Consider the following 21,253-nt stretch of genomic DNA (forward strand, 5'->3'; position numbering starts at 1 on the left):
TCCGCTAGCCAGTTGGTCCTGCCATGGGCAAGCGGAGAGCACCCCAAGCACAGAAAACACAACGCCATAGGGCGTCGTCCGCTAGCCAGAGTCAGCCAGGAGGCAAGCGCTTATACCCATGGGAGGGAGGGGTAGTGGCGCACCCCCAGGGAGGTAAGAGCCAGGTGGTGGCTCCTCACCCTCTTTGGGCGGACGTCTACCCGGCAGCAGGGGAGGCATGTTTGACGCTCACCTCTGCAACAGGGGGTGGGGGTGGGGGGCACGTGTTCGGTGAATGGCCAGGTCACAACTTAGTGACTACTTCAGGCCTTGGGGAACTCACCTCATGGGGGAAGGGAGCACCCCCCTCGCAACTGCCGAACACATGGCCACATATCCCTGTCGTACACAGATTGCGCCGGTGTAGTCCGGTTTGGAGACGGCGGGTGACCGATCCCTGGACCTTTCCAGGTGGTGACATCCGTTTACGGGATACCGCTGAAATCTCCATTTCCCCCGTCAGTGTCTCCCCTGTTGGGCACTGCCAGGGGACTCCCGCAAGGCGGAAGCAATCAGACAGGAAGTAGCAGTTTGCTGGGGAAAGACGCCATACACAGGGTACATCAGCTGGAACTAAGGCCAGGCTTCTACCCAAATGTGTTCGTAGTACCAAATCTACAAGTGGCAGGCGTCCAGTTTTGGACCTAGGCATCCCCCATCGTTGACAGTCCTAGCGGAGCAAAATCCTCCTTTAGTGTCTGGAATACAATGTGGAGCTAACCACACACCACTTTCTAGGGGTGAGGAACAGTCTGGCTACGCCTTTTCAGGGCGGCTCCATCTCCAGAACACGGAGTGGCTGATACCCCAGTAGCCTCCAGGCTGTTTCGGCCGTGGGATGGTCCAAGGTTGGACCGTTTTGCCGCACCCCGGAACGCCAAGCTCCCGACGTACGTAACACTCCTGCTGACTCCAGGAGCCTGGGCCAGGATCGCTTTGCTAGCCCCGTGGACCCACTTAGTTGTGTACGCCTTTCTTCCCTTCCCGCTAGTTCACCGGGCACCGGAGAAAACTTCAACAGGTGCACACCCGCATATTATCATGGGTTGCACCCAATTGGCCAAGCAAGGCCTAGTTTCCACTTTTGTTGGAAATGCTAGTCAAAGCGCCAGCAGTGCTTCCGGACTTACCGGACCTGCCGTCCCAACCAGACGGTGCACTACCAACGAGCCCAGCAGGTATCACTTACACGCATAGAGGCTCTCAATAGACCCGCACATACGAAAACCTTATCTGAGTGGACTGCCAACGTCCTGGCCAGGGCGAACAGGGATTCCACCTACGCGACCTATATTTCTAGGCTGCAAGCATACACTGATTGGTGTAGCGGAAGGGAGATTGATTCATACCATCCCTCTATTGGCCAGATAGCAGGCTCTTTCGTCCACCTGTTTGACGAAGTGGGTTTGTCCTACGCAGCGAGCGTTGGCTACTGTCCCCCACCACTCAGAACGTACGGGAACAAGACTAGCCAATTGTCCTATTATTAGGAGACTATTTACTGCTTTCCAGACGCCAAGACCCCATACAAGGGAGCCACCCAACTGGGACTCGTCGGCTGTGTTGTCTGCTCTAAGCAGACCGCCCTTTGAGCCTCTCCAATCAGCACCACTAAAATTTTTGATGTGGAAAATAGTCTTACTACTGGCCCTCGCCTCAGGTAGGCGCCGGTCAGAGCTAGGTGCACTTCTCGGACGGTTGTGCCGCTTTTATGGGCGATCAAGTTGTACATTTGTACTAATCACACGAATCGGGTTTCTCGCCAAGAACCAAATCCCAGGACATGATCCTCAACCGGTCGTCATCCCCCGGCTGGCAAATATTGTCGGTCCGGAGGATCAGGTGGAATTGCTTCTCTGCCCGGTCCGAGCGCTGAGTTGCTACGTGAACCGTACCAGGTTTTCCAGACGGGGAACCAAACACATGTTTTTGTGTTACGGCCCTAGCAAACAGGATAAGCCGGCTTCCCCGACTTCCATCTCCAGGTGGATTACTGCGACTGTACTGGAGGTCTATAATACACTATCCTCTTCAACAGAGACCTTGCAGAGACACCAAGTATGAGAACATGAGGTCCGTGCGATTGCTAACTCACTAGCGCTAGCTTCAGGTGCCCCCCTCAAACACATTCTGAGGGCAGGCTTCTGGAGAACGCAGAACGTCTTCATCAACTACTACCTAAGAGACACCCAATCTATTGAGCAGGGTCTCTTCAGGTTAGGTCCTGTCGTAGCGGGTCAGGCCTTGTTTGCTGACCCAGCCTGAACGACCGCAGGGGCCTCTGCGCATAGGCGATAAGTCAGTCTCGGCATTTTTGCGGGCAGATTGTCTGTTCCACTAGCACTTCCTGGAAGCTCCCAGGTTTCGCTTCTGTCGACCTACGCCCTCATGCAAACTGTTTCGGTCCTACTTCAAGCTTATCACCCCCGAATTCGGCTTGGGTCTAGCTTTTTCGGGCACACCGAACCCTGTCACCACAGCAGCTTTGGCTTCTTGCTTCGGGGACAGCGCAGGCAAGGTATTATAAAGACACCACTCTTCTTGGGTCTTAACTTAGGTTTTTGGGTTTGTTTTCATCCCGGACTGGGGAAAAGTCTTTCATCATTCTTCTTTTTTTTTTCTGTTTGCTCGGAAAAACCCGCCACCTATCGGTTTCTGACTCTGCCTACAATTCAAAATAGTCATTTTGACTGACCGGAGTCTATGGTGGGTAATTGAACGTAGTGAATTTAGGCGAGGGTTCTCCGAACCCGCCTATTCACATAGTTCATACCCACCATAGACTCCGGGTCCCCCCAACCTCCCCACTCTTTCCGACGTGTTGGTCTAAGTCCTCGAGGCGGAGAGAAAAGAACCAGAGTGATGGACAGCTACCTGTGGCGCTGCCAGGTGGCCTCGGTCACGTGGGTTCGTGACGTAAGGGGTAAAAGAATCTTGAGGTCATGAGGCTTCCCCTGACATGGATTCTATCTCTCCGTCACCAGCAGAATTGCTGATTAATTCCTACAGTTCAAAATAGTCATTTTGACTGACCGGAGTCTATGGTGGGTATGAACTATGTGAATAGGCGGGTTCGGAGAACCTTCGCCTAAATCTAAGATATCATGAAATTAACTCTGAATTAATCTATAACAAGCACTGACCCTGTGGAGTGTGTGGCTTTGAGTAAACCATTTTGACACAGCATTAATGTATACAAATGCACCTTGTTTCTTGTAATTTGCTCTCTCTAAATTATTTTTATAATTTCTCAGGTTGTAAAATTATTCAAGATGGAAGGTAAGGCAGAAGCCAAGGAGGTGTCCTTTGCAGAGAGCCTTGAATTAACAGTACGTAATTTACAGAGTCTTGAACCAAAGAAGCAATATGAAAAGCCAGTGAATAGAATGACACATAAAAGTTCCCCTATCAGTAGTATTGCAAGTGTTGCTGCAGCCGGGATGTCATCACTGTCAGTATCTGGTATGGTAGATGAGATGTTAAGCACAACTGAATTGCCGGTCTTCATTGATCAAGAAACAGATTCTGCAGGCATTCTAGCAATTCTTAGAAGATTTGCCAGTAATGAACATGTGCCTGCTTTGGTTATTCTGGACTTGGCTTGTACAAGCAGCAATGCTTGGGATGTCAGCAGAGATCTACTTCAGATGGCAAATAATAAGCTCCAGGCAGTTGAAGCTGGTAATCTACATCAGCCACCAATGCCAAGATCAGCTGCTGGTCAGTCTAATGAGCAAGTTCTAACTTCACTAAGGGGTCCATTGAGCTTTATGAAACAAATATGGTACCTGGTGAATCTATCCAAAGGTGATACTAACATACTACTTAAGCCAGTCCTCTTTCAGAAGTATAGTGAAAGAAGTGCCAAAGATGTATTGATAACTGGAGTGCTTCCAATAGAGTCTGTTAGCATAAAAGCACATGTTAACAGTGTTGTAGAGCAGGAAAGAGTGATTAGTAAACTGGAAAGTGTCCTTACTGAATACAGAGCCTCGGAAGACAGTGACGTGAACCCCAGGAAAGCTGAAGATTCACCTGAAAAGGACAAATCCCAAAAAAGTGCCATAGCAGTAGCAGCTCAGTCAGTAAATCGTTCACTTGTCAGGCAAACCATGAAACAACTTTTACAGACTTACGATAACAACCAAACTTTCGAACATATCATGGCGATGAAATGTCAAACCAATGATGGTGCTAGTAGAGCTGAATACTTGAGAAGTTTATATCAACACCTGGATATATTTGCTTCTTTATTATTGGATGGTAATAACCTCATGTCTGGTAAGTTTAGTTTTTTAGCTCCGCTGTCGACTTTGTCGAGCGGAGCTTATCATATGAGTGATTGTCCGTCGTCGTCCGTCGTCGTCGTCGTCGTCCGTGTCAATGTTTTACTTTTTCGACTTCTTCTTGAAAACTACAAGCCTGAATGCTTTGATACTTGGTGTATATGTACCTTGGGTAGACCTCTCTCAGATTTGTTCATTTCATGATGATATCTTCAATTCTCTAATTTTGGTGAATATTTTTGTCATTTTTAGTAAAAAGTGATATTTTCGACTTCTTGTTGAAAACCGCAAGTGCAATTGCTTTGATATTACATATATAGGTACTACATGTGGACCTCTCTCAGATTTGTTCATTTTGTAATGATATCTTTAATTTTCTAATTTTGGTGAATATTTTTGTCATTTTTGGTAAAAAGTGATATTTTCGACTTCTTGTTGAAAACCGCAAGTCCAATTGCTTTGATATTACATATATAGGTACTACATGTGGACCTCTCTCAGATTTGTTCATTTTGTAATGATATCTTCAATTCTCTAATTTCGGTGAATATTTTTGTAATTTTTGGTAAAAAGTGATATTTTCGACTTCTTGTTGAAAACCGCAAGTCCAATTGCTTTGATATTACATATATAGGTACTACATGTGGACCTCTCTCAGATTTGTTCATTTTGTAATGATATCTTCAATTCTCTAATTTCGGTGAATATTTTTGTAATTTTTGGTAAAAAGTGATATTTTCGACTTCTTGTTGAAAACCGCAAGTCCAATTGCTTTGATATTACATATATAGGTACTACATGTGGACCTCTCTCAGATTTGTTCATTTTGTAATGATATCTTTAATTCTCTAATTTCGGTGAATATTTTTGTAATTTTTGGTAAAAAGTGATATTTTCGACTTCTTGTTGAAAACCGCAAGTCCAATTGCTTTGATATTACATATATAGGTACTACATGTGGACCTCTCTCAGATTTGTTCATTTCATAATGATATCTTTAATTCTCTAATTTTGATGAATATTTTTGTAATTTTTGGTAAAAAGTGATATTTTCGACTTCTTGTTGAAAACCGCAAGTCCAATTGCTTTGATATATTATACATATAGGTACTACATGTGGACCTCTCTCAGATTTGTTCATTTTCTAATGATATCTTCTGTTCTTTAATTGCCATGTGCATTGCTAACAGCGGAGCTATCTCAGCCGACAGGCTGCTTGTTTTCACCATTTTATAGATTAATACCAAGTACATGTACATGTACATGTATAATGTCAGTTTCTTAAATCCAGCATTCAATGTTGTTTGTTTTTTAGGTTCATCAAGTATGAAGTCTCCAAATCCATTTACAGTCCTTGAAGAAGGACCAACATCCACTCTTGGCAAACTGATGTTTGAACAGCATATTCCTCCATCCAGGTTTGTATATTTACCAGAGAAAACCATGTGTTTTTAATTATGAATATTAAACTGCACTAGAGCAATCCACAAATATATTACCTACCAGGGGTATATTGTGTAATTCCAGTGTTTGAACTTATTTATTGCTAGTGTGTATACCCAAGATCGGTAATTTTACAATCGGACTAGTAGAAATTAAAACTAGTAACATTTTTAATAAAAAAAATTTAAAATGCAATTTCCTATTATAATATTGGATAAAATTGAATGCCATTCTTCGTCCGATCATGAAACAAAAAATACTAACAGCATTTTAGCCATTATTTTCTTAGTATTCACCACCAAACTAACCATAATCATATTAAATGTGCTGCATTTATTGTCTATCACATCCTTTTCATTTTTTAGAGATGATGCATTAAAACCTGTAGTGAGAACATTGACTATTAAAAAAGCGACATGATGTTATCATTACTTTGCATGTCTTAAAATATGAAATCATACATTTACAATATTTACAATTTTTGTTTCAGACTGGAAAGAGTTGCTGGTCAATTGAAATTAAACTTAGTACATATAATAGTCCAAAGTTGTTGTCCAAATATCGATATAAAGCCACTGTCCTTACCACTCAGTGTACCACAGCCCTGCATTGATTATACTGGTAGAATCGTATTGAATGTTAACAAGGCGGGTTCTCAGTTTACTGATACAAATAAGCATCCACTGGACATTGCTGCTGATTTGCTGACAAGGATGCTCTCTCTCATGAAAGGTAAAAACAAACTGTTGCATTATGAATCCAGTGTGGGATTTGGGATGTGAAATTTCGATGGGCTGAATTAGCATGAATTGTGGGAAATATTTGATGGGTTGAATTAGGGTGAATTGTGGGAAATATTTGATAGGCTGAATTAGCATGAATTGTGGAGAATACAATGTATTTGATGGGCTGAATTAGCATGAATTGTGGGAAATATTTAATGGGCTGAATTAGCATGGATTATGAGAAATATTTGATGGGCTGAATTAGCATGGATTGTGAGAAATATGTAATGGGCTGAATTAGCATGGATTGTGAGAAATATTTGATGGGCTGAATTAGGGTGAATTATGGGAAATATTTGATGGGCTGAATTAGCGTGAAGTGTGGGAAATATTTGATGGGCTGAATTAGGGTGAATTATGGGAAATATTTGATGGGCTGAATTAGCATGAATTGTGGGAAATATTTGATGGGCTGAATTAGCATGAATTGTGGGAAATATTTGATGGGCTGAGTTAGCATGGATTGTGGGAAATATTTGATGGGCTGAATTAGTATGAATTGTGGGGTATATTTGATGGGCTGAATTAGCATGAATTGTGGGATATATTCCTTGGGCTGAATTAACGTTGTTTGTGGGGTATATTTAATGGGCTGAATTAGCATTGATTGTGGAGAATATTTGATGGGCTGAATCAGCATGGATTGTGGGAAATATTTGATGGGCTGAATTAGCGTGAATTGTGGGAAATATTTGATGGGCTGAATTAGCATGGATTTTGGGAAATATTTGATGGACTAAATTAGCGTGAATTGTGGGAAATATTTGATGGGCTGAATTAGCATGGATTGTGGGAAATATTTGATGGGCTGAATTAGCATGAATTGTGGGAAATATTTGATGGGCTGAATTAGCGTGAATTGTGGGAATGATTTGATAGGCTGAATTAGCATGAATAGTAGGAAATATTTGATGGGCTGAATTAGCGTGAATTGTGGGAAATATTTGATGGGCTGAATTAGCATGAATTGTGGGAAATATTTGATGGGCCAAATTTGCATGCATTATGAGAAAAATTTGATGGGCTGAATTAGCATGCATTATGGGAAATATTTGATGAGCTGAATTAGCATGAATTGTGGGAAATATTTGATAGCCTGAATTAGCATGAATTGTGGGAAATATTTGATGGGCTGAGTTAGCATGAATTGTGGGAAATAAAATGCTCTTGATATGAGTAACTGATGTATGGCGATCAACACATTTTCATAATTTGCAATTATTCATAACATATGTCACACATTTATTACTCATTTGACCCCAATAAAGCTATAATGATTTCATGATGCAAACTTGGACATCTCCAGTCTGTCTGTTTTTCTTTAGGGGGTTTTCTTCATGTACCTGGCTTTTGAAAGTGTGGCAATTGATGAACAAAATAATTGCATTGTACATGTTACTGTATTAGTCTTTGCACACTTTGTGGAATTCAAGAAAATATGAATAATACATTTTATGTTTCATATGTTTAGCACATGCCCAGTATGCCAAGAATAATGACATGTTTGACATGAGAGCTGCACAAAATGCCTCGACTACAGATGAGTATAAAGACATTGTGTTCAAGACACAGCAGTTTACTGAAGTTGATCTTACAAAGCTAATCACAAAAGATGACAAGATATGTTTTTATACCAACCTGTTAAATTTGATGTTTATACATGCAATGTTGAACTATGTCAACGTACATCGTTGTAGCATTTCAGTAAGTTTTATACATATATATATATATACAAGATACTCATTTACATAAGTCAATTGTCTTGTAATAGAGGTGTACTCAAGTTAAATGGATTCAAGTGTGAAAACTGTTTGAAGGAGTAAATGTAAAAGTATAGCTAACACATCTTGAGCAGAAAGTAGTCACTAGTGAAGTAGTATTAGAGGATGGGGGATTGTGAATGACATTTAAATACCCTAAGAGTACTAGTTAATACACAATTTATGGTCCAAAGTACAGGTTGTTCATATCATCATAGATGTACTTCAATGGCAAAGCTAGGTTTTCTGACAAAAACGCCAAATTTGAAGAGAGATCCATCAATAATGCACTGATGATGATTAGAACTAAAGTGTATGGCAAGGTTAAATTCATTTCACACCGTGTTTTAAATGCAAGAGTGATTTTTCTTTATGCAGCAGTTTTGATCAAATCTGGACGACAAATGTATCTGTTATTGGTTTATTGTTTTAGCCATGACATTATGAATTAATAAGAAAATATTATAATATAATTAGGTAATTAACCACATCAAATAAACAGATTAATTCATTCTGTTAGGAAGAGTATGATGTACTGATTTGTAGACTTTGGTAAGAATAGAAGGTAACTTAGATAATGTGTGTGGCTTTTGAAGTACTTTTATATTACCTATTCTGTGGTGATTTCAGGATACTACTAAAGGTCATAGTAAGCATGCCTCAATTGGTAATAACAGTGAGTTGGAGCTAGAACATTGTCAATGGTTATCGTCCCCGTATGATGTAACTGCTACATCTTTGGAAAAAGTGATACAGATGTCAAAGACAGCGTATTCTGTTGGACAACTTGGAATTATCAGGTAAGCAGCACAATTACTGTAGTTTAAACTTTTCACAACTGATGCCATTTTTTTCATTCATTTTAATAAATATTGATATTTACAACTATAGTACTGAGATTCCAAAGTGACATTATAGCCTACAGGTATATATACATGTACAGGTACTACATGTAGCTCTCCCAGCGTTTGCTATGTCTGTCCTTTTATTCATTCATCCTTCAAATTTTCTTAGAAATACATGGACTGTTTCATTTCCAAACGTACATACTAGTTAGTTAATACATGGTCAAATAGATAATATATACATGTATATATGTTTTTTTTGACAATTCGAATTAACAAATACTGTTCTAGACCCACATATCTGACATATGCATTGACGGATTGCAATCAAACTTTACAACTGAATTATACATCATGTCACACATATTATTATATATATATATTAATCAGTTTTGCTTACTCTTGTCTATTATATTTTACAGTGTATTGGATCTGAGGTATATAATTTTGAGACATAGATGGCAACCTCCAAGTGCATTGGATTACGTCTTACAATGCAGAGTACAGGGTATGGTTTAATTACTACCTATACCTGCTTTTTAATATGTATCTTACTTATGGCAAAATTGTATAATTGTTAAATCTGCTACAAGCTTCTTCACTTTTTTAGCTCTGCTGTCTTTGAAGATGACAGAGTGAAGCTGTTCATATGGGAGGGTTTATCGTTCTGTTTCTTTGGTGTGAAGTTAAGTTGGCATGTTCTAATCAGCCGGGACCAAACTACCAATTGAAACCTTTTTGTGGGTTTTCTGCATTTTGTCTTATGAGTGTGCATTGCTTGGCTTGGCTACCACAATATTCTTGTATAACAGATGAGCTATGGTGATATGCTTTACATTTATGCTTCATTCAAACACTTTCTTTTAGTCACATGACCCCATTATGTCTACATATACCAAAATAAAAATATTGAGAGTGAGAATGCTGCAATGTTTGCACCCTGGTAATACTGGATCACATTCTTAGTAGACTTACACATCAGTAAGATCACAATACTGATGCAGTATTCTAGTAATAATCTTTAAAGGGAGGTGGTCATTGTGCCGCTCATGTGCGGCATTTGTATTAATAAACATTGATTTTCCCATAATCTAATGCACTCTTCTAATGAGTACAAGTTTGACCAATCTACAACATACACCAATTACCACTGGTGACTTCTTCAATACCTTCCAATCACCAAAGAAATTACATAGTTAAAGTTTTATCTCAGTTTGTACTCATTGGTTTACGTGACAGTCAAAGTCACCATCTTTGTTTATACGAGTCCCATATCACAGCATATACATGTATGGTGACTAGAGTCCCATATCACAGCATATACATGTATGGTGACTACTGCCATTTAAGCTTTAAATAGTATTACCCTCGGTAAATGGAGTAAGTTAACTTTGTATCTACTCCATTGTTTTAATAAGGAAAATATTTTTAATCATAATTACCATTGTAAATGTGCATAGAATCAATTATTCTTTTAGTTTTAATTCATCAAAGATGCAATATGGGTGAGACATAATATTTTAATACTGCTGTTTGACACTGCATGTTGCTGAATGAAATAAAACATTGTTCTTATAACATGCTAACTCTGATATGAACCACAAAAATCTTCATCTCTAATATATGTGTACTGAATGTTTTGATACATACAATGACGATCACTGCTCATGCCTACTATAAGCATTATTTTTAGTTGACGGTAATAATCAAATTTGTCCTTAACATGCCATATCAAACAGCAATATTATATACAGTCATGTAAATACATGTTTTTGTCCATATTTTGTTTATCACACTTCTCTGATAAATAACCGCATACCACCATGTTTTTTTAATTTAATTTTGCTTCTATATGAATGTAGGTATAAGTGATGCAGATCCATGGTGTAAATATGCACCATCACCAGATCCTAGACTATTGTTTGTCATCAATACCGGTACATTATCCTCTCCACATGTTCAGGTAACAGTAACAATAACTTCTATTTTTGTGGGAATTGTAAACTTATAATATAAAAATATAGATCAAATCACACAGGGAATCAATCATTCTGTTGATCACATTCAATTGACATACAGTGCATCAATATTGTCAGACCTGACGTCTTGACATAACACATCCATGTATATTTACATTGTAGGTATTGAATCCTGAGAATCTAAATGAGCAGTTATCTAATGCAATGCTCACATATCTTAATTCTAATATATCAGTGGATATTAGTAAATATGAGGTAATGTATATTACATGTATTTGTGATCAGTCTACTTTTGTATATTAAAGATACAGTGGTTTAATTAGGGAATTAAGATTGTGCAGGTGTGACAATACATCTGTAGAGGATGAACTTGATTTTGTATTGGTGTTTTTTGTATGATGAACTACGGAAAAAATACATCCAAATAATATAAGATATTAATAATTGTTCTCCAGTAAAAAAATATTTTGCATAGTGTTAGCAAATTTTTGTTTCTGGCTTTCAAGCAAAGAAATGAGAAATAGCTTTGTTTTGTTATTATTATAATAGTTATTATTATTAAAATATAACTGATAATCAAGATAGTCTTTCGCGTATTCAGTAGTTTTGTACACAGCGAAAGCACATTGTTATCTTCCCCAGTCAGATATTTCGAATGGAAACCAGATTTTCACCCATATCATGCTTAAACTGTTAATGTATGCCAACAAAAATCTAAATAATTAGATAAACATTGCAAAGATAATAAATAATTGCTTCTCTATGTTCTCTCAGGTTACTATTCCACAACTTCTAGATATGTATAGTAGAGATTTTGTTACTATTGATGAAAATGAGGATAGTGCAAACTACGAAGGACTGCTGACTTTCATATTACCATACACATCAGAGGAACTGAGTGACAAATTAAGGAATTTGATACACAGTAGTACTGCTAGACAGTTTGAGTATAAATGGAGTCCAAAGTTACCTAAAAGTAGTCTATTCTCTTCTGGTAAGTAACCAGAATATTCATATATTGGCCTGAACACTGCCATGTGTGAAATCACTGTACCTTGTATGGGACAACTGTACCCTATAAGGGAACACTGCCCTTTGTGGGACCACTGTACCTTTTATTGGAACACTGTGCCCTGTGTATGTGGGACCACTGCACCCTTTATTGGAACACTGTGCCCTGTGTGCGTGAGACCACTATACCCTTTATGGGACCACTATACCCTTTATGGGAACACTGTGCCTTGTGTGGAATCACTATACCCTTTATGGGGAACACTGTGCCCGTGTGGAACCACTATACCCTTTATGGGGACACTGTGCCTTGTGTGGGACCACTGTACCCTTTATTGGAACACTGTGCCCTGTGTGGGACCACTATACCCTTTATGGGGAGCCCTGTGCAGGACCACTATACCCTTTATGGGGAACACTGTGCCCGTGTGGGACCACTGTACCCTTTATTGGAACACTGTGCCCTGTGTGGGACCACTATACCCTTTATGGGGAACACTGTGCCCGTGTGAGACCACTGTACCCGTTATTGGAACACTGCCCTGTGTGGGACCACTATACCCTTTATGGGGAACACTGCCTTGTGTGGGACCACTGTACCCTTTATTGGAACACTGTGCCCTGTGTGGGACCACTATACCCTTTATGGGGAACACTGTGCCCTGTGCGGGACCACTATACCCTTTATGGGAACACTGTGCCCGTGTGAGACCACTATACCCTTTATGGGAACACTGTGCCCTGTGTGGGACCACTATACCCTTTATGGGGAACACTGTGCCCTGTGTGGGACCACTATACCCTTTATGGGGAACACTGTGCCCTGTGTGGGACCACTATACCTTTTATGGGGAACACTGTGCCCGTGTGAGACCACTATACCCTTTATGGGAACACTGTGCCCTGTGTGGGACCACTATACCCTTTATGGGGAACACTGTGCCTTGTGTGGGACCACTATACCCTTTATGGGAACACTGTGCCCTGTGTGGGATCACTATACCCTTTATGGGGAACACTGTGCCCGTGTGGGACCACTGTACCCTTTATGGGGAACACTGTGCCCTGTGTGGGACCATTGTACCCTTTATGGGGAACACTGTGCCCATGTGGGACCACTGTACCCTTTATTGGAACACTGTGCCCTGTGTGGGACCACTATACCCTTTATGGGGAACACTGTGCCCGTGTGGGACCACTATACCCTTTATGGGGACACTGTGCCTTGTGTGGGACCACTGTACCCTTTATTGGAACACTGTGCCCTGTGTGGGACCACTATACCCTTTATGGGGAACACTGTGCCTTGTGTGGGACCACTATACCCTTTATGGGAACACTGTGCCCTGTGTGGGACCACTATACCCTTTATGGGGAACACTGTGCCCGTGTGGGACCACTGTACCCTTTATGGGAACACTGTGCCCTGTGTGGGACCATTGTACCCTTTATGGGGAACACTGCCCATGTGGGACCACTGTACCCTTTATTGGAACACTGTGCCCTGTGTGGGACCACTATACCCTTTATGGGGAACACTGTGCCCGTGTGGGACCACTATACCCTTTATGGGGACACTGTGCCTTGTGTGGGACCACTGTACCCTTTATTGGAACACTGTGCCCTGTGTGGGACCACTGTACCCTTTATTGGAACACTGTGCCCTGTGTGGGACCACTGTACCCTTTATGGGGAACACTGTGCCTGTGTGGGACCACTATACCCTTTATGGGAACACTGTGCCCTGTGTGGGACCACTATACCCTTTATGGGGAACACTGTGCCCGTGTGGGACCACTATACCCTTTATGGGAACACTGTGCCCGTGTGGGACCACTGTACCCTTTATTGGAACACTGCCCTGTGTGGGACCACTATACCCTTTATGGGGAACACTGTGCCCGTGTGGGACCACTATACCCTTTATGGGGACACTGTGCCTTGTGTGGGATAACTGTACCCTTTATTGGAACACTGTGCCATGTGTTGGACCACTATACCCTTTATGGAAACACTGTGCCCTGTGTGGGACCACTATACCTATTATGGGGACACTGTGCCCTGTGTGGGACCACTGTACCCTTTATTGGCACTGTGCCCTGTGTGGGTCTGCTGTATTGTGTTTGGGATCACTGTACCCTTTGCAGGACCACTTACATGTATACCCTGAGTGGAAACACTGTACTCTAACCATAGATATACTTGTGTTGCATACTAAAACTGATGCAAAGTTGTTGCAATTTTAGAGTAAGACAAATAAGCAATTAGTATTAACACCAAGGATTTATAAGATGAGGGTATGCAAGTAGGCTGTGATACGTGATGAAGCTCTCATACAAATTGAAGAAGTCATACAAATTGCAAGATGGTCACAGAATCCCAAGAAAAAGCTACATTTCTAAAAATCATAATACAAATTATTGAGTCTTTGAAAGAACTGAGTCGTGTTCATCTCACATCATTTTGATAATAAGTGTTCTTGCTTATTTACAAAATGTGTAATAGGTATGTTTTGCATTTTTTTAATTGAACGATAATCCCACTCAATTCTTTTTACACAATCAAATATTTATAAGTACCCACTACATTTTGTGTTATGATTGGTTAGCTCTGTGTTTGATTGATGCACACTGAATGTGATCACTTTCGGAAGCTTTCAAATCGCAAGAATTTGCTTTTCATGAGATCTTCACCTAATATCACCATACATGGTTATGAAAGTTACATACCCTTGTCATATAACTCCTTGATATACAGTCTAAGTTTTCATTTTGAATATCTGTATTAATTTAATATTTCTGTTCTTAGGTACACTTCCAGCTAAGTCTGAAAAGCCCATGTCATTCCAAGTAAAGATATCACCGTATAACTACCAGTATGGGTACTCATTCAGTGAGAATGAAAATGATAAACCATTCAACCAGAGTGGTCACAGGAGGCATTCATCACTCCCAAGGAATCTATCACCATTCACAGTACCTGCCAGTAACAGCTCATCTAGTGCAATCTATGCCATGACGGAACATGCTTTCAACTATTTGAAAAACAAATCAGATCTCTTTGCATCACTGGTTTTTCTGCTGTCCCCAGTTGAGCTGGGGAATGAAAGTCCAAGTAAAGACAAATCGAAAGACTCAAAAGTGCAATATAATCTTGAGAAGGTGCTAGCCAAGCTAGAGAGGTACCCCGTATTACAACGATATGTACAGAGAAATCTAGCTGTGTTGAAGGATGGGGAAAGGTCTAAAATGTTTTCAGAGGTTCGAAAGAGAGATTTAGGGAAGTGTATATTGTCTGGTATGGATAGCCGTGAGATGCAATCATTGGTACACTACACATTAAATACTATAATGTGTAATAAAAATTGGGAGGATGCAGTCAACCTGTTAGACTCTCTGTACTCTGATAATTTACATCATTCTGCTGATACAACCCTCATGAGAGACTTGTTTCTGTGCTGTGCTGGTACAGATGATTCAACCAATAAAGAGACACCATGGAAATATTTATTGAGAATTACTGATAGGGACCTGTATTCTCGTCTTGTATTGGTGTGTTTAAAACAGTGGCCGATCGATGTATGTATTGAGTTGCTAGAAAAGGCTTTAGCATATCCACCAGTGAATAAATCTTTGGAGGTGGTTGTTGACAACAAATTGAAAGAGATGAAAATTTATCAAAAGGTATATGCAATTAATTTATTTCTCATCTTCCAAAAGTTTTGTTTTAATTTAAAAGAATTTGTCAAATTCAAAATGAAATGTCCACTGCTACAATAGTCACTGTGACTCACTGTCCTAAAGTTCCCAATTAAATATTTGCTGCTACAAAAGTCATTGTGACTCACTTTCCTAAAGATCCTAATGACTCACTGTCCTAACGTTTTCACCACCAGTTCCTTCTTTTCATCATAAATTCACAAAATAGTCCTGTTTATAGTCTGCATTTCCTTCAAAAGATTGGGACAACGTAGCCAAATTTTTTGAGTAAAAACTAAAGATTGACTCAAATTTTGTCTGTTGGCTCCAAGAAGAATATGAGAAAAAAAAGTGCAGAACAATTTGAACAAGAAAGTCTGGTGGTGAATCCGAACTGTTCACTGCTCATTGTGACTCAGGTGACTGAAGGTGTATATAATGCCTAACTGTGTATTTACTTTAAATGTTAAGGTTACAGAATGTGCTGGAAGAATAGAAACAAACAGTCCATGTACAGAGTGGCAATTTGTTGCTATGGAGATCAAGAATAATCCAGACAGGATCATAGATGTTCTACTAAATGCTGAAGAATTTGATGATGCTAGAAAATGGACACAGTATTATCCAGTACCAAACAGTTTGAAACAGGTACATTATTATTATGCAATGATTGTGTTTTTATGGGAATATACAGACATGTTAATGTGCTTAATTTATCAACATACATCATAGTTCACACATTGTATGGCATACACCATAGTTCACACATTGTATGGCTTATACTATAGTTCACACATTGTATGGCATATACAATAGTTCACACATTGTATGGCATACACCATAGTTCACATATTGTATGGCATACACTGTACAGTAGCTCACACATTGTATAGCATACACCATAGTTCACACATTGTATGGCATACACCATAGTTCACACATTGTATGGCTTATACTATAGTTCACACATTGTATGGCATATACAGTAGTTCACACATTGTATGGCATACACCATAGTTCACACATTGTATGGCTTATACTATAGTTCACACATTGTATGGCATATACAATAGTTCACACATTGTATGGCATACACCATAGTTCACATATTGTATGGCATACACTGTACAGTAGCTCACACATTGTATGGCATATACAGTAGTTCACACATCGTATGGCATATACAATAGTTCACACATTGTATGGCATACACCATAGTTCACATATTGTATGGCATACACTGTGCAGTAGCTCACACATTGTATGGCATATACAGTAGTTCACACATTGTATGGCATATACAATAAATTCACTACGTTCAATTACCCACCATAGACTCCTGTCAGTCAAAATGACTGCTTTGAACTGTAGGCATTAATCAACGATTCTGCCGGTGACGGAGAGATAGAATCCAGGTCAGGGGAAGCCCCATGACCTCAAGATTCTTTTACCCCTTACGTCACGAACCCACGTGACCGAGGCCACCTGGCAGCGCCCCAGGTAGCCATCCATCACTCTGATTTTCTCTCCGCCTCGAGTGGAGATGAAATCTAGCGAGCTCTGCTGGATCGCCTGCTTTTTTTTTCTGTCCGGATTTATAGCTTGGGTTGTTGCCGCTGCACGACATCCGACATTGTAGCTGGTAGGATAAGTTTTCCTTGTCATTTTTACCCTTCTGTCGTTTTCCCCTTTGTGTGTAGTGTTTTTCACAACAAAGAAACTAAAATCCGGCGCCACTACGTAACTAGTTGGTTTTCATGGCAGCACCTTTTACAACTGTAATTCGTTTCCCTCATGCATGTCGTCTTTTATTTTCAATGTATTTAGCAATATATAGATGTAATGACAGCACCAGGGCTCGCTGCCGTTTTCTTTCTGGTCTCCTCGTGTTTCGAGTCGACTGTGCAGTGGTTATATTCAGAATTTACCAGCATAGAACCCGCATCCGAGGCCTGAGATTTTCTTTCAGAGCCATCAATATCGCTGAGACTGACCGCGTCACAGCAAGGTCGCGCGTCCAGTAAACAAATCGGTTAAAGTGAGTTGCGTGTTTTGCTTGAGTGTACCGGGACTGTACCTTTTATGGGGAACACTGTGCCCGTGTGGGACCACCTCAGTGATGCAGACTGGAAATCCTCCACCCTCTTTGTTCAGGGAATGGGGGGCACGTGTTCGGTGAATGGCCAGGTCACAACTTAGTGACTACTTCAGGCCTTGGGGAACTCACCTCATGGGGGAAGGGAACACCCCCCCTCGCAACTACCGAACACATGGCCACATATCCCTGTCGTACACAGATTGCGCCGGTGTAGTCCGGTTTGGAGACGGCGGGTGACCGATCCCTGTGACCGATCCCTGTGACCGATCCCTGGACCTTTCCAGGTGGTGACATTCGTTTACGAGATACCGCTGAAATCTCCATTTCCCCCCGTCAGTGTCTCCCCTGTTGGGCACTGCCAGGGGACTCCCGCAAGGCGGAAGCAATCATACACAGGGTACATCAGCTGGAACTAAGGCCAGGCTTCTACCCAAATGTGTTCGTAGTACCAAATCTACAAGTGGCAGGCGGCCAGTTTTGGACCTAGGCAGACTGAATCAGTACGTGCTCCTCGATCGGTTCCACATGGAGACACCATTCAGGGTTCTATTCTCCATCTAACGTTTCGACTGGCTAGCCCCGCTAGACTTAAGCGGGGCCTACCTGCACGTACCGATGCACCCAGCGAGTTGCCACTCCTTTCGAATCGCCCAGCTGGGCCAAGTATTCGAATTTCGGGTGCCCCCCTCCATTCGGGTTAGGCACAGCGCCCTACGTGTTCACCAGAGGTAGTGCTGCTGCTTCACCAGATGTCGGTACACCTCAATCCGTACCCAGACTTCCGGTTACCAACAACCCGGGCAAGGGGTAATAGCCAAACGCGTCAGGCTAACACGGGATTTACTTCACCAGTTGGGCTCGTTAGTAAATCGACAAGTCCCACCTCGACCCAACACGCAGTTGGTGTCTCTGGGCATGGAGTTTTGACACAGAGGTAAGCTTGGCTTAGCTATTTCAAGCGTATTGCTTAGCGCTAAGCAGCCTAGCCAAATGCCTAGTCAGCGTTCCCTCGGTGTCCCTCTGTGAACTAATGCGGGTCATCGAAATGATGACCTCGGTTCGAAGGGTCGTTCCCCAGGCCGCACTATGCAGCCGCCCGGTATAACGCTTCTTATAACGCCGAGCTCTCCTATGGGAACTAGATAGGCGGGTTTCGATCTCGGACCAAGTGAAGGAAGCCCTGCCCTGGTGGTCGTCACTGGCCAACCTCGGACAGGGGAGCCCCTTGGGCCCGCTCGCCGCAGGTATGACTCTGGTAACAGATACCTCCCCCAGGGTTGGGGAGCGCATCTATTGGGCCAACAAGCCCAAGGATATGGCCCCAGCATCAGTTTCGGGACTACCAGATCAATCGGCCCGAACTGAGAGCAGTGTACTTAGCACTACCACGCTTTCTACCTGTAGTTCAAAACCACAGAGTCCTGCTCCGCACAGGCAACGCAGCGGTGGTCTCCTTCAAGAAGGAGGGGGGACGCATTCCCCATCGTTGTCAGTCCTAGCGGAGCAAAATCCTCCTTTGCTGCCTGGAATACAATGTGGAGCTAACCGCACACCACCTTCCAGGGGTGAGGAACAGTCTGGCGACGCCCTTTCAGGGCGGCTCCGTCTCCAGAACACGGAGTGGCTGATACCCCAGTGGGTAGCCTCCAGGCTGTTTCGGCTGTGGGACGGTCCAAGGTTGGACAGTTTTGCCGCAACCCGAAACGCCAAGCTCCCGACGTACGTAACACTCCTGCTGACTCCAGGAGCCTGGGCCAGGGTCGCTTTGCTAGCCCCGTGGACCCTCATAGTTGTGTACGCCTTTCCTCCCTTCCCGCTAGTTCACCGGGCACCGGAGAAGCTTCGACAGGTGCACACCCGCATATTATCATGGGTTGCACCTAATTGGCCAAGCAAGGCCTAGTTTCCACTTCTGTTGGAAATGCTAGTCGAAGCACCAGCAGTGCTTCCGGACTTACTGGACATGATGTCCCAACCAGACGGCGCACTACCAACAAGCCCAGCAGGTATCACTTACACGCTTTCTACCTGTAGACTGGAGTCTATGGTGGGTATGAACTATGTGAATAGACGGGTTCGGAGAACCCTCGCCTAATTCACACATTGTATGGCTTATACAATAGTTCACACATTGTATGGCATGCACTGTAGCTCACACTTTGTATGGCATATACTATAGTTCACACATTGTATGGCTTATACTATAGTTCACACATTGTATGGCTTATACTATAGTTCACACATTGTATGGCATATACAATAGTTCACACATTGTATGGCAAACACTGTAGCTCACATATATGGCATGCACTGTAGCTCACACTTTGTATTGCATATACCATAGTTCACACATTGTATGGCTTATACTATAGTTCACACATTGTATGGCTTATACTATAGTTCACACATTGTATGGCTTATACTATAGTTCACACATTGTATGGTTTATACTATAGTTCACACATTGTATGGCTTATACTATAGTTCACACATTGTATGGCAAACACTGTAACTCACAAATATGGCACGCACTGTAGCTCACACTGTGTATGGCATATACCATAGTTCACACATTGTATGGCTTATACTATATTTCACACATTGTATGGCTTATACTATAGTTCACACATTGTATGGCTTATACTATAGTTCACACATTGTATGGCTTATACTATAGTTCACACATTATATGGCTTATACTATAGTTCACACATTGTATGGCTTATACTATAGTTCACACATTGTATGGCAAACACTGTAGCTCACATATATGGCACGCTCTGTAGCTTACACTTTGTATGGCATATACCATAGTTCACACATTGTATGGCTTATACTATAGTTCACACATTGTATGGCTTATACTATAGTTCACACATTGTATGGCTTATACTATAGTTCACACATTGTATGGCTTATACTATAGTTCACACACTGTATGGCTTATACTATAGTTCACACATTGTATGGCTTATACTATAGTTCACACATTGTATGGCTTATACTATAGTTCACACACTGTATGGCTTATACTATAGTTCACACATTGTATGGCTTATACCATAATTCACACATTGTATGGCTTATACTATAGTTTCACACATTGTATGGCTTATACCATAGTTCACACATTGTATGGCTTATACCATAGTTCACACATTGTATGGCTTATACTATAGTTCACACATTGTATGGCTTATACTATAGTTCACACATTGTATGGCTTATACCATAATTCACACATTGTATGGCTTATACTATAGTTCACACATTGTATGGCTTATACTATAGTTCACACATAGTATGGCT

At 41.5% G+C, this 21,253-nt stretch overlaps 1 protein-coding gene across 1 annotated transcript in view; it reads left to right on the forward strand.

Annotated features, from left to right (window-relative positions):
• LOC102806360 (zinc finger FYVE domain-containing protein 26-like) overlaps window positions 1-21,253 on the forward strand; it is a 70,563-nt gene that overhangs the window by 29,957 nt on the left and 19,353 nt on the right. Inside the window, exons 12-22 of the mRNA XM_085497590.1 lie at window positions 3,294-4,320; window positions 5,641-5,743; window positions 6,259-6,500; window positions 8,025-8,257; window positions 8,944-9,113; window positions 9,581-9,666; window positions 11,021-11,121; window positions 11,300-11,392; window positions 11,912-12,131; window positions 14,957-15,831; window positions 16,318-16,494. Coding sequence (XP_085353716.1) covers window positions 3,294-4,320; window positions 5,641-5,743; window positions 6,259-6,500; window positions 8,025-8,257; window positions 8,944-9,113; window positions 9,581-9,666; window positions 11,021-11,121; window positions 11,300-11,392; window positions 11,912-12,131; window positions 14,957-15,831; window positions 16,318-16,494 — 3,327 coding nt within the window. The remainder of the gene's footprint in view (window positions 1-3,293; window positions 4,321-5,640; window positions 5,744-6,258; window positions 6,501-8,024; window positions 8,258-8,943; window positions 9,114-9,580; window positions 9,667-11,020; window positions 11,122-11,299; window positions 11,393-11,911; window positions 12,132-14,956; window positions 15,832-16,317; window positions 16,495-21,253) is intronic.

The sequence above is a fragment of the Saccoglossus kowalevskii genome, chromosome 1 (assembly GCF_978046115.1).
Source record: "Saccoglossus kowalevskii chromosome 1, keSacKowa6.1, whole genome shotgun sequence".
NCBI lineage: Eukaryota > Metazoa > Hemichordata > Enteropneusta > Harrimaniidae > Saccoglossus > Saccoglossus kowalevskii.